The 14,623-nt window shown below is 47.2% G+C and overlaps 1 protein-coding gene across 5 annotated transcripts in view; it reads left to right on the top strand.

Annotated features, from left to right (window-relative positions):
* The window catches only part of MGRN1 (mahogunin ring finger 1, E3 ubiquitin protein ligase), a 57,010-nt gene that overhangs the window by 16,023 nt on the left and 26,364 nt on the right, over positions 1–14,623 (top strand). For all 5 annotated transcript variants that reach the window (XM_014936736.1, XM_014936735.1, XM_014936737.1 and 2 more), the window contains exons 4-5: positions 382–528; positions 12,439–12,556. In XM_014936736.1, coding sequence (XP_014792222.1) covers positions 382–528; positions 12,439–12,556 — 265 coding nt within the window. The remainder of the gene's footprint in view (positions 1–381; positions 529–12,438; positions 12,557–14,623) is intronic.

Here is a 14,623-nt window from a genome sequence, read left to right as displayed (position 1 = left end):
CTTAGATTTCTCAGGCCCATGCAGCATTTCTTTAGCCCAAATACTGAGCCTAATGTGGAGATCTAAAAGGAAGGAGGGTGTTTCTTCCCCTAAGGGTTTGACATTCAAGAGTTCACTTTCTTTTCTGTGTCCTGGCGCTGTGAGGCTGGGTGAGATCCCTCAACACCGTTGTTAACATAATTCACTTCAATAACTTCAGTCAAATCTTGGAAGAAGCTTCCTCAGAAACAAGAATGGAAATCTCCTGGGAAGCCCCAGCTGGAAGCCCTTGGTGCCTTGACCGCCCAGAACACCTAGATTGGAATTCTCTTGTGTGATCTCCAAGTGATCTTGAAGATATCTCATAAATACATGTTCTAATCCTCCGGCATTGTCTTTCAGGTATAAAGATGACGTTGACAGTCCTACTGAGGAGAACGGGAAGCAGAAAGTCCTGTACAGCCTGGAGTTCACATTCGATGCAGACGCCCGTGTTGCCATCACGATCTACTGCCAGGCAACGGAGGAGTTTGTTGGTGGCATGGCAGTGTAAGTCCTGGGCTAGTGGGCTCGTGGAGGGGCACAGGAGCTCTCTGGTGATGAGCCCGGCAAACATCCCTCGTTAATCACCCCCAAGGATGATAGAGAGGGAAATCTCTTCTTTTTCTGTTTTGTTGTATGTATTCTGATAGCTTTAAATTTTACTTTCACTTCCTTCCCCCACATAGCCAATATCCTCTCTTGTTCCCTTTTTGGTTTGTTTTTGGGGTGTGGGAAACCATTCTGTGTGCAGCAAAGGAGAGGAGCTCACAGCTGTGTGTTTTGTCAGCGAGATGTTCTATGAAATCTGAAAAAACCAACCACCCTTCCCTTCAAATACTACCTGTTTTATTCCAGCTCACCTAACTCACAGGATTTCTGTGTTCCCCGTGATGGGAGCATCTGGGCCACCAACATAAAGTTCAGTCTGACATTTACATAGCGAGTCTGTGAAACTGAGGCCCAGCCAAAGCCCCTTTTGGGATGAACGACCACCTCAACACAGGCTGGTGTGAGCTGGCTATCAGGATTTACTGCCTGAAACCCTGTCTGTGTGTTTTCTGCCAGGTACACGCATTAGCCTTTGGCCACCTGTAGAAAGAATGGTCAAAACATCATCTGTGGAGTCTTTCTCATGTCCTGGTAGTTCATCCCTACAGATTTTGAAACCTTATTGTCTAAATAGACATGTTTAAACCATTCCAATCAACACTGTATCCCATAAAACGATGAAAAAATTCCTCTCTAAGGATATATATTAAGAGCGAAGGTGGCTGAAACGTGCTGTCCCTGGTGTGAATTGGGTACACGAGAGCTGCTGGCACGTTATGGCAGGGCTTCCGATGGCCATGGGACAAAGAATTTGTGTTGTTCTATGCGCAGAGGAAGATTCAGGCTGCAGAAGCTCTTGGCTTCCTCTCGTAGAGGCTTTTGGCTGCTCAGCGGCTCTGTGCACGTCGTGCTGACGCCTTCTGCAGTGGTGCTCTGGATTTGGGGGTGAGCTTATGTTGTATCCAAAGGATCTGCAGAGAGAAATATGCCTGACAAACCGTAAAATGGCTTACGTGTTTTATGCAATGTATAAACATCCCACTAATGATCCATGAACAGTGTATTTTTAGAAATGAGACACGCTCAGTGCTCCCATCCAGATGTGCATTCCTCCAAGCCGGAGGATATCCCGATCCAGAATTTTTGTTTAGGCCCCTTCTCTTCTTCTGTTTGAAGCCTATGGCTGCCTTTATTTTGGGGAGGTAATAAATTAGCTCCTTTTAAGTGCTTGAAAAATATCTCTTGACAAACCCTGAAAAGACTTTCTCTTTAGATGCAGTTTTTCCTGAGCGGAGCTGGATGCAGCAGGATGCCTTAGAAACCCTGATAAAGTTTCCGTGTTCTGTCTCTTAGGTCCTTAGGTTTCCTGTGAATTTAGTGCTAGTGAAGGTGTTGGAATGGCAGCCTTGGAGATTGAAGTCCTCTTTTCCTAATACAGGTACAACGTGGAGAGGTGGCCCGTGTCCCTTGTGCTGCCCTGCAGTGTTCCTTGGGTTTTCACCTAAGAAGGAAACCATCCATGGGCTAAGGGGGAGAACCAAGGGCCTCTATGGTCAGGGTGGATGTTTATTGCCAGGCTTCAGCCATGGCTGAAGTGTTGCTTTAAATCTTGATTTTAATCTTGTTTTTCTTGTTTAAATTTTTTTTTTTATTCACTTGTTGGTTTACCTCAAAGAACTTTCTTTGTCACTGCTCAGTAACAACAACACTGCTCAGTATACCAAGTTGCATTTACAACTTGGTATAAATCTCATATCAAACTTTGTGCTACATTTTACAAAGACCTAAAGTCTATAAAGAATATGCATGTATTTAAAATGTATTTTTTCAGACTCCTAGTTTTGCATTTTGTTATGTCAAAATGGCAAAAAAGAAAAGTTATTCTATAAAAAAAGATACTTTTTTTTAAACCTGTGTCTTGAGCCAAGCCGTGTTGGGATGGAAGTGCAAGTGAATCACCCGAGCCCAGCGGTGTAGCATTCTTGTTGGTTAAAATGCTCGATGTTGGACTCTTCAGAAACTGTCTTGTCAAGTTGTGCCTTGAATAATAATTGCTTAATGGCAGTATTATAGTTACCGAATATAACTGTTTCTGGACAGAGTGTGTTTTCGGTCTTCTGTAACTAGTAGCTCTCCTCTCAGAACTCTGTTGGTTGATTGGAGGAGGAAAACACAGTTTTTGGTTCACTTAAGAACATGTTTTACTGAAATTTAGTGCCATGCACTAAGCCAGTGACTGTCACCAGTGCTGGTGTCTGTTTTTTAAAGCTTATGCAACAAACGCCAACTACCTAATTGCTTTTTAAATTTAATTTAGAGCAATTTCTAGGTAGAGTTTCTGTAAGTTAACACAACTGTTAACTTCAAAGAATTTTTTATTTTAAATATGTATTTTTTTTAATCCACCCTGTCCATGGTTCACTGAGAGACGGATCTCTGTTCAGATGGCAGAGGAGAAGCCTTTGTTCATGAACCCTACCTGCCTCTGCATGAAACCAGGATCATTAGTCAGCAGTCATTACCTCGCTAACGAAACGTAGCTGACGATAGTGTGCTGCCCTGCTAGGGTGGCAGCAGTCCCCAGTGCACTAAACCTTTACGTCAAAAGGCAAAGCACTTGGATTCTGCTCGTGTCCACTGCTGGCCTTTAATTTAATAAATCATGCTTTTAATTTCCCCGTAGTATAGGAGTGATGAACTGTCCATCTCTGCTCTGGGCTTCTCGGACAATAAATAAGAGTGGGGGGCTGGACAAGAAGCCAGGGACCCTTTTGGAAGGCGTGATCCTGATTTCATGCAGATGTGTAGGTAATACGGGCTGGGGGAAGTGAAATACAAATATAGACTTTATAAGCTGCTTTAATTCAACCCAGGCTATTTTTCCATGCGGAAGTGGCTCGTGAAGCACGTCTTGGGGCTAGTGCAGCTGCCCAAAGTAGGCATCTCTGCTTCTCTGGATTTGCTGGCTGCTAGTAAAAACCTTTTGAAGCTCTGATTTCAGCTTTGCAAAGCAATTCTGAAAGGGCAGTGCTATAATTACTTTGATTTATTCTTTTCAAATTCTAGTGGGAAAAAAAAAATATCTGGGCTGCATTCTTAGAGCTCTTAAGTGGAGGCAGTGCATTTTTAGTGCCCTAACAGGAATGCAGCTTCCCCTTGCCTGGGCTGGTAGTTTTTCCTTTTTCTCAATTTCTTTTGGTGCTAACAGCTACAGTCAAGGAACAAGCACGTGCAAAAGCTGCACTGTGTATAAATTCAAAACTTCTTCTATTGCTGTGTCCCAGCACTTGATGGGGAAGAAGATGCTTTTTAAAAAACAAACCACTCTTTTTTTTTTTCCACTCTCCTAAATTGACGCTAAATCCTCAAATGGGAGAAACTTTCTGGACCTGTATCAAAAGCAGAAATTTTCTCCTAGTCCCTGGCCTGCAGCATGGCTCCTTAGAAGCGCTTAAACGAGTTATTCTTGCTTCTCTGCCGAAACAACCGCCGATCCTGATAGTATCAGCGCTCCTGCTCCTGCGAAACTCCTGCTGGGAACTCATCAGTCTGGGCTGGGAGGAGGGAGGGCAGGGAAGGTGGCTCTCCCCGAGCACAGGCACTGCTTATTGTAGAGCCTCTGCTCATCTGAGAGGTACAAGGCTCTGCGTGCCGTGGTCCTGCCTTCAGGATTAGCTGGTCTCCGTGGCCAAAGGGAAAGCCTTACTCTCTCTGCAAGCCAGGAAGCTTCCTCCTGGATTGGTGGGGCTCTGTTTAAAAGTCGGTGGCTTTATCAGTGAGTGCTGCCTGTCCTAACTTGTCTCGAAGGAGCGTTCAGCAGACTTTCCCAGGTAATCGTGCTGGGAGATATGCTCAGCTCTACCCTTTCCCAGCCAAGATCTTAGAAACACGTAGCTCCCAACTGCTGCCTGCCTCTGGCTCTGAACTGTTGAACTCTGAGTCTCATGGGGAGCTCTGTCGTCACCGCTGTGGGACCACAGTTGACCAGGGAAGTCTGGAGAAGGGGAATGTGTGGCTGGTGGTGATTGTAGAGGTGTCTTCACCTCTGCAGCCCCATGCCTGGGGGAAGGTACCCAGCATTTTCTGGTGCTACAGCAGATATCTGTAGAAGCCTCTTGGATGAAATGGGAATAAGTTTAAATCTAGAGGAGACTGCTGCTCTCACCTTCTGAATATCTTTTGCTTGGTTGCTCTGTGGTGAGTCTAAAGACTCTTTAGAGTCTTTACCCCAAGGGTAACAGAGGTAACCTGGACTGCCTATGTCCAGAGTCTCTTTCATGGTGTGGAATTAGCAGTGGCTTGCCTCTGAACAGCTCAGGACCCCCAGTATCCTCAGTTTTATTTATTTTTCTGGCTGTGTCCATTTTCTTTGGTTTTGGAAATGGGCAAACTGTGCCGCCATGCTTCTGTTTCCCACAGCGAGCTTCAGCACAACATCTTCCCTGAGGATCTGCTCTCATCCTTGGTTGGCAGTGGGTGTGCTCTTGGGGAGCTGCTCTGTGATCTGACTGGCTTGGAAAGAGTGATTTTTTTTTCCCAGTTTGTCCATTCTTTTGGCTTCAGTTTCCCAGCAGCTGTGTAGAAAGCAGGGAAGACCCTGCTTGGGGAAACCATCGTAACAGCTTGACTGCTCACCTGTGAGGACAAGCCTTGTCTTGCTGAGTGTCACTCAGGCCTGCCAGCTTCAAAAATGTCCTACAAACAGAAATTTGCTGCTGGAATCTGTGATGCTAACTGAGTTTTCAGACTGGCCAGCCCAAGAGGCAGCTCCGTGCCTGCGGTGGAGGCGATCGCCACATGCAGCAAGGAAGGGTTTGGCCATCTTGGCCAAAAGGTGAAGGGTAACCAGGATCTAAATGGTGTGAGAATCTCTGCTTTAGTGTACAGGAGGCACAAGCATTCAGGTGTGTGAGCTGTACATTGACTGCTCACTAGTGATTGCCTGTAAGTGTGTAATTTTCTCCCAGATAAAGGAGAGGATGCTCTGCATTGAGTTTCCATTGCAGGGCTGGCTGTACTCCGCAGCAGCTCCTAGAGAGTAGGTGAAGCACTCCCAGTTCATAGCCTTGTTCATGTGTTCATACCCTTAGATGTCCTTGTTTTAGGAGACAGGGATGTGTTTCGGAGCAGGCTGCAGAGATGTTCATAGCCTCTTTTTTGTGTGTGTTATAGGAATGCATCCTTTCTTTCTCTGGCAAAAGCCTTGATGTGTGCACCACGAGCCCTGTTCCTGGGAGGGCCCCTGGGACTTTTCCAGCTGTAGGTATCCTGCTGACAAGCAGGAAGGATTGTGTAGTTAAAACATGACGGCAGCGGTTGTTTCCTCAGGGGAAGAAGTCAAACCAGCCCTGTAGCTGGAAGCACTTAAAACAGCAAGCTCTAAAGAAGTGAGCAATCCAGGCAGATCAGGAGCTGATGATAAATATGACATGAGAGGGTTGAGTTTTGCAGCCCATTCTAATGAAAAAGATCTTCCTCTTTGGACAGAAAGGGTTCTCTTCTGTATCCTAGTAATGTTGCCAAGCTCCGTTTTCTCATTATAAAGAGAAAACGCAATGAAAATAGGTCAGTCCAGCTCTGCAATCCTTGCCCTTTTTCAGGGCTGTGCTGTTTGTGTTGCTGATGCACAAATGAGTGTACTGGATTATTTATTATTTAAAAAAAAATATATAAAAATCTCATTTCCTTGTTTGTTTTGCAATGCCTGCTACGCTCCTCGCAGACATCCTACCGCAGTCTTTTAAGCTGCCGGTGGACTTGACACTGCAGTGATTATATATTCTGTCTGCATGTGGAAGTTTGAATAGTGGGTTCACAAAATGAAATCCAACTGAAAGGGGTAGCGGAGCGCATGGCTGTTTCCACTAAAGCTTGCGTAGGAGAGACAGAGGCGCTCAGATATTCCTTTGGTTATTTAATAGCCTCTGTCTGTTCAGGGCCTTTGAAAGGTGCTCTTGCTGCTTTTGGCTGTGGACCGTGGTGATTAATATGAATTCTTTGTGCAGAGAGATTTCTTCTGTGTGAAGAAATCAGAGGCGAGTGTGGTGTTGTTTTTTTTTTTGCTGGGCACAAGCCTTTACAGCCGAAACCTGCTTTGATCCAGGCAGACACCAGTCCCCAAGGGAACGCTGTAGTGCGCAAAGTTCACAGGCTGGAGAGCTAAATTCTATAGATTTCGCCGTGCAGACAAACCCTCTGTCTTTAATAAGACTGTCTTTTAATAAGACTGTCTGTGGCCTTTGTGCCTCTCTGTGTAGCTGTTGTGTAAGCCTGGTTGGAGTCTGGGAGGCTTTGAAGCCTGGTTGGAGCCGGGAGCGTGGTGCTCTCACCACACAGTAAGTTCAGCAGCTGACGGCAGAGCTCTGCAGGTGCTGGAGGGGGATATGGGCAGCAGGGTGAGGTGTTTGTTTCCTCCTGGCCTGGAGTGGAAACTCAGTCCTGGGAGGAAGCAGGAGGGGAGGAGAAGACTGGCAGGGACTGTAACTTAGCGCCCGGTTAACCTCCAAACTCTGTGTGGGAGCCTCTCTGGGCTGGATCTTGCCTAATTCTGACTGAGGCCCAGAGCTACGGCCACCCATTTTGGTAGTTTCTTTCATCAATAAAAATCACTTTGGGTTGAGACATTTGTTCAACCTCCCTCTCCCCCAAAAGCTGACCTGTGAGATCCTGGCCCAAAACAAAGGGGGTGAGAGAGACAGACTAGCATCCTTTCTCCACATCACCTCTTGGTCCCTCTGAACACCAGCAGAACATGACCAGCTCCGTCCTCATCACCTGTGAGAGGACATGGAGCCTGCCAGGCAGTCACAGCCTGCAGCAGTGGGAGAATTGGTTCCTGGAACACTCAAGCCCTTGTGTAACTCTGCCTTGTCCTCAGTTCACTGCAAATTGCCACGCAACATGGATAGCTGTTACTAAAGAAAGAAGATTCTTGTTTTGTCCACAGGCTCTTCAAAGCACAGACTGTCTCTCAGCCGTTATTAGCCAAAAATGGTACCTTGGGGCAACATTGCTACGTGCATCCTGCTTTTCTCTGAAGGATGGGGTCTGAAGAGTCCTCTGTATAACTCTGAGACGAGGTGGCGAGAGTCCTGGCTTGGTGCTTGTCGGTGAGGGGTCCCAGAGTGTTTGTGGGAACAGGGACCATCTTTTGACTGCCCAAGGCAGCCCCAGTGCCAGGAAGAGCCGAGTGTGAGGAACACAGCAGTGAAGAACTCTGGGCGAGTTGGGACTGGTGCCCTGCTGAGAACTTCCCCAGGTGCTGATCAGGGATGTGAAAGAGGGGGAAACACCCCCATGATTCGTCTTTTATCTCCAGTGAGCATGTAGCAACAGAAGTTTAACTCTGCTTAGCCAGAGGTTCCCCAAAGGCTCCCACTGCTGGTTTGGGAGCTACTGAAGGTCTACAGGTGTGCCTGGTAGCAAGTCTGGACTATGTACAGGGAGAAGCCTACGTGAGCCACAGGCTGAGTTTCTCCATGCAGGCAGCAAGTGCTTCTCAACTGATGGTGGAGGAGTGGAATGGGGGAAGAGGAAACAAATTTTAGTTTGTTTCCTTCCTATTCTTTCAGAAATCACCGTGATGTCATCAGAGGGCTTCTCATCTGCCGGTTCTCCCATACACAGCTGGTTTTGGGGGGTGGAAGGGTTTGGCATGGGGGAGGAAGGAGTCAGTGTGGAGTGTAAGCTTCACTTTGTGGGAGTAAAGGTGTGTCAAAGAGCTTTCAGGAGGACACGGGCTGCATGAATCCAGCTAGGGGCTGCTGCTGCTGCAGTCAGCAGTGTGGCTCCTGGCACTGCTGGTGATTCTGAAGCTCTCAGAGGTACCTGAGCAACAAAACAGGTTTAAAAAAGTGCAGCCGGGGATTTCTGTTTGGTTCTGACCTAATAGGACAGACCCCACTTCTCCGTTGTCCTGACCTGCCAGTGATCACAAGGTGGGAGGTTTTGTTAGACCTCCTGTCTGGATGGAGACCTGGCCAGGTGTCATCTGAGAAACAGCAGCCCAGACATTCAAATTTCAGCCTTTGTGCAAGGAGAGGCAGTGTGTTGCTTCTCTGCTATCCTTTATTCTTAATACATGCTTTCTTTTTCTGTAACACTTCTCCACGGCTCCACAGAGCTTCTCCACATCTTAATACATGCTTTCTTTTTCTGTAACACAGCTCCACAGAGCTTCTCCACGGTCGTTTGCTGTAAGGCCACAGCAGCATAGGCAGGGAACAGAGCATTTATGAATACAGCAGATGCCAACCAAAAGGGCTGGGGAGATGTAGGGACTACTTAGACACTAATATGCAGGATATTTGACCTGGCCAGGTGTCATCTGAGAAACAGCAGCCCAGACATTCAAATTTCAGCCTTTGTGCAAGGAGAGGCAGTGTGTTGCTTCTCTGCTATCCTTTATTCTTAATACATGCTTTCTTTTTCTGTAACACTTCTCCACGGCTCCACAGAGCTTCTCCACAGTCGTTTGCTGTAAGGCCACAGCAGCATAGGCAGGGAACAGAGCATTTATGAATACAGCAGATGCCAACCAAAAGGGCTGGGGAGATGTAGGGACTAGTTAGACACTAATATGTAGGATATTTGCTTTGTAACAACCTGCCGAGCTGTCCTCCTGTGCAGCACGAGGAGTGTGTACTTGTGTGGTGGATCCTGTGTATCAGCTTAGAGAGGTGATAAATCTCTGTGACAATCTGGGGCCACCAGTGCTTCTGGGGTGATGATGCTCAGCAGCCTCAGTGCTGGCTGCTGACTGGAGGTCTCCAGCATTGTCTGGGTGTTCAGATCCAAATCTGACCCGCATTTTGGCATTGGGGGCTGCACAGTCACACAGTCCGAGGCATAAAGCTCACTTGGTTCACCTGGGGAAGCCTCCTTGATATTTTTGTCATACTCTTCAGCTCCGAAAATCCATGTACCTGGTTTATTTCTTTTCTCAGGGGCGGTGAGAGCAGCAAGTCTATGCGAGTATTGTTCTACCCTGTCCTCCTTGGAACAGCGTTACTTGTTTCCCTGTTGTAGACTGGTTTGGGCTTCTGGTGCTGTAAGTGCAGGTTCTCCAGCCTTCCTGGCACTCACCATCAGCATGTTTACACCCCTGCCCCAGCACTGCCATGGTGCATGTCGTCCAGGCAGCCTCTGACCTCCACTCTCTCCTCTGCACTTCATTTATCATAGGTTCCTGACTTGCTGTCACCTTGGATAAGTCACTGTTCCATCCCCTGCTTTCCCAGCTGTAGAGGGAGAATTGTGCCTCTCTGCCAGGGCTGGGAAGCTTTGAGAGCGCCACAAAAGGAGCTAGATACAGGCTTGCTCTATTCATTGTGCTTGACAACTCAGTAAATAAAACTTCACTCAATTGCTCGCTCTGTAATTCACACATAAAAGACCTGTCATTCTGATCTCTCCCACACCGTGCTTTAAATGCAAAGGATGGAGTGAGACCTTCTAGTAAAGAAGCCCGATTTCAGCGCGGTACAGAATGGTCTTTGAGAATAAGGTATTGTCATAAATAACATAATGCACCTGCCTTGGCAGGAAGAGCAAAGTGCACGTGGTGAACCTGGCCTTTGTCGTGGCCTTCCAGAATTTAACCTGGATCTTGTGACACTTATTAAGCTTTCTGGATCCTCAGAAGGTGCAGGAACTACACTTGCTTTCCAGAAAAAGGCAGCAGTTCATGCCAGTGAGGAGCCTGGTTTTTCCTCTTTGGGTTTGAGAGGAATTAATAAATATTCATCATCTTGGTATATACCATCATCATGGTATCCATGTTCTTGTACATTCAGCTGCAAAATGCATCCTAATCATGGAGATGAAGGCTGTGTGTTATGGTGCTGGCTGGCCTGAGCCCTGGAGGGCTCTTGCAGTCTGGCCACAGGTAATTACCAGAGCTATAGCTCTTGAATTTAAAATTTCCACAGCACTGCTTAAAACTGAATTTTAAGTTTCAGGCCTGTCCTCTCTAATTGCCATCCTCCAGCCCAATCTTCACATCTCTGGTGTGATGCTCAGTTCTGCAGTTCTTGGTCGACTCTGAGCCTTGGGCTTTCCCATGGTTTTTGCTTCACCCCCTCTGGAAGCTGCCCAGCACTCTCTGCTCCCTGCTTACAAAAAGCAGAAGGCTTTGCCTCAGATGTAGAAATGCTGTGTATTGCCATCCCCTTCTGGTGTGCTGGTGTGCTATGAAGTGTAGTTAGATTGAAGGAACTTTGAGTTTTCCAACCTCTGCTTACGTACCTGGTGGTTTGTGAGCCGTGCCTGTGTTTCAGAACAGCTGAATGTCCTCAAAAGTTCTCTTTTCTTCGCCTCTGTGCATGCTTTGTTAACTGCTCAGCTTGACAGGGCTCCGTACTGAATCAACCCCATCAAATGCCTTGATCTCCTCTGGTGTTGTCTCCTCCTCAGGGCTGGCAGTAGTGCTGCCTGTGTTATTATTCAAGAAATGGAATCGGCAAAATCTGAGGAGCTGGTTGTCAGGGCATCCTGTGTGATATCCCAAGTTGAATTAAGGAACGACTCGGCCTAGAGTTCCTGGTGCTGATGTCACACATGTCCCCCGAGCCTGTCCCCGGGCTGTCTGGTGGATCAAGAGCAGTGGCAATCAAGTTTGAACAGTCAACGAGGCTTCGAGCTTAGAGCTGTTCAGTGTGCGGTGACCGGAGGCCAGTGTTCTCACAGTCTCAGCGTGTGAAGCAATGGTTAGTGTGCAGAAGAGAGAACATCCCATTACTGTGACCGGCTGTTAAAGTCTTTCCTGTAGAGCTGGAGCTGGGCCTGTCTCGTCACTCTGCCGGGGGAGGTTGTTGTCTCTGCGGTGTAAGCCTCTTGGGCAAGGCATCTCTCACTTTCCCTCCGGTTTGTCAACGTGCCCTGAACACATGGTTGGTGGCTTGACAACAAAGCTTCGGTGATAAAACCAGCTTCAGACGTTCCCACCTTGCTTTGCATTTCGCTGCCTCCTCTCCTCTGCTAGAAACTGGGATAGAGAGAGGCTGTGCCCATCCAGCTCAGAAATCACCCTCCAGAAGGGGGTGAAAGCTGCTTGATGGTGTTTTGCCACCAGAGCCCACTGTGAATCACACCATCCGTAGTGTTGATCAGTGGGCAGTGAAAGGTCTCTCATGGGGCAGACAGTGCTGGGTGGGCTCTGGGTGCGGAAGAGGGTGGATGGTAGCTGTGATCCCATTCCAGAGATGTCCATCCCAGCCTGGCAGTACTGGTGTTTCAGTGCTAGGCCTCGAGACACTGGAAGAACTGGGACTCTTCTCCAGGTGGCCGGTGTGGAGGACTGGTTGGTGTCTCTCTGGTGGTGTTGATAGCCCTGCAACACCTCTGGGGAACCACATGAGGAACAGAGGAGTGAATTGGAATGGGTGATGACGAGCCAGGCAGTGTTTCTTACTGCAGAGCTGTCCCATGGAGGCACAGGAGAGCTTTTAGCACCGTGTTGGGTTGTGTGTTGCCACTGTTAGATTATTGCTCCTTCTTCTTGGGTTTCCTGCAGAAAATAAGACTCTGTGCTGGGCTGAAAGCCAGCTTTGCCTAGGCCTTGGATTTAGTGAGCCAGCCTTTGCCAGGCTGCTGCACCCCACGGTACTCCTCTGACACCCCGTGTTTCCAGGCAGGTCAGTATGGACCCAATCAGACCTTGCCTGTCTGCGCTGCTTTCCCTTCCCTGTGCTCACCTTCTTGCTTCGACCTTCCCTTTTTTTTTTTGTATCCCCACTGAATGGCTGCCAGCCCCTGCCAGCTCTGCCTTTTAGAGCTGCCACTTGTGATTCCTGAAAGGCGGACAGGGAGAGCTTGCATACAGCAATCAATTGTTACAGCAAGTTTTCTTTTCCTCCCCTTTTTCTTCAGATACAGCACAAAGAATCCCTCTCTGCAGTCGGAGACGGTTCATTACAAGAGAGGGGTAAGCCAGCAGTTCTCCCTGCCTTCCTTCAAGATTGATTTCTCAGACTGGAAGGACGATGAGGTAAGTCTCTTCTCAGTGTCCCCTTCTTTCCACAACCATGTTGTCCCAGAAGCACTGGGCCCCATTTAGTGCTGTGAAGTTATGGCTGAAAGACACCCTCTCCCAGCTGCCGTGGCATGTTTTGTGGGGCCCTGGGAGGAGCAGGTATGAACACTGTATGGGAACTTGGCAGGTAGATCAGGCAAAGAGGGAAGAAACCCAAAAAAGCTCCTTTTGATATTGCTGATCAGCTGGCATCTCAACATCTGGTGTAGGAGGGAGACTGCAGAGATTGGCACTGGAGCTTTTCCTAGAGGAACCCGCTGCTCCTCAGCCTTCCTCTCCCTGCCAGCCAAAGAGCTTGTGGGAACAAACGTCTGCCTTCATCTCTCTGTTCTGGTGGTTTTTTGTTCTTGGTTTTTTGGCTGATCTTCTACAGCAGTGGTCTCCAAAGTGGGGTGCATGCAAGACAATTCGTTGGAGTGCAGGAGTAGCATGTGTATATATGTAAGATTATAAATAATAAATGTACATATATTGGGAGTATGTGCTCAAAATCTTTTACTTATGGAACGAATAGTCAAAATAGCTTGGAGACCACTGCTCTAGAAGAGTCCTGTTCTCCTATTTAAGGGCCACATCGTGCATTCTACCTGCAGCAGTACAGTGTTGGGGGGGGATACTCTCCCTTTTGGGGCAGATTCATGCTGATGCATTAATGCTGAATGAGGGACTGCCTTCCTCCTTTTAATTTAACCCATAAGTACAAACAGACGAGGGCTTGGTTTTAATTAAGCTCTGTGGCTATTACTACATAGCAAGATCTGTGGAGTGCTATTAATTTTGGTATCTTTGCAAAATTCCAACCCAGGCAGTAACTCTCTGCTCCTTGAGGCTCTGAACTTTGGCCCAAGGGCTTTCCCTGCTCTGTGCAGAGTTGCCATCAGAGATTTCAGATGCAGAGGAGTCCATCTGTAGCTACTGCTAGTATATTTGTTCCTGTGACCTCTCTCCCAGGTCGACACCGATACAGTGTTCATTTCCTGACCCAAGCCTGTGTAAGAGTATTGTGTATGTGAACCCTGGTAGGTAACTCTTACCTATTTAAAAGAAAAAAAAAAAGAAAGAAAAAAGATAATTCTACCTTTTTTTTCAAAAAAAAAAAAAGGAAAGAAAAAAGAAAGGGAAAAAATAATCTTTCATGTGTTTTGAAAAGATTGAATAGCTATTGTCTTGAAGTTACAGTTATAACTATAATCAGTCCCGTGCCTTAACAAATGCCATGGCGGTTACCAAGAGCCTGCAGAGTCTGGTCTCCTGATGTCTTGGCTTCTCTGCCAACGTATGATTTCACAAGTTCAGCCTACAAAAGCCTGGAAGAGCTGCTTTTCAATCCCTTCTGTCGTCTGAGAGAGCTGGAAAGCAGGAGCTCAGATCTCTTTCTTCTTAAAGAATTCAGAAGCTTAATTTTCACTTTTGTTCATGCCAGCAAGGTTCTAACTCAAGTGCTAAAGTCATGTCCCTTTGACAGCTGAAAGGGAGAGATGCTGCGGAAAAGTGAGCTTCTGGCTCCCTTTGCTTGATTCTGCTGCATCCTCTGTCTCCTCTTTTTTCACTGGTGTTACTGGGAGCTCTGGTTGTGGAGAAAAAGTGGAACAAGAATGGCGATTCAGAAGAGTTGCTTCTCCAACTTCTTCTCTGTGCACATCATGCCAGTCTGTGTCCATGCACGTCCAGTAAAATGCATATGGTTCAATCTTCTTAACTGGCCATTGAAATGCAGCCCTTTTGTCCGAGGCAGCTGGCGGAGTGTTATCACTCCATTGGGTACAATTGCACGCTTCAGGTTTTCAGATTGCTTTCCAGTTTTGTAATTGGTGTTGTCCAAAAAACCCAGATTTCCTTCATATTTTTGCTCAATGTAATACTCGCGTATGATGTAGTTCTTGGCTGGCCAACAGCAGGGGAAATAGTGTTATGTTGGGCTGTTATGTGGAAAGCTTTATAAAAGTTTACTTTGTCTTCGTAATATACTGGTTTGCTTGCAAGTTATAGTGTATGGCTTGTGTCGAGACAGTTGTTTTCAGG

Source organism: Calidris pugnax, unplaced genomic scaffold (genome assembly GCF_001431845.1).
Source record: "Calidris pugnax isolate Ruff unplaced genomic scaffold, ASM143184v1 scaffold17, whole genome shotgun sequence".
Taxonomy (NCBI): domain Eukaryota; kingdom Metazoa; phylum Chordata; class Aves; order Charadriiformes; family Scolopacidae; genus Calidris; species Calidris pugnax.
Note: the sequence above shows the minus strand (reverse complement) of the source record. Positions and strands in the feature narration are given on the sequence as shown.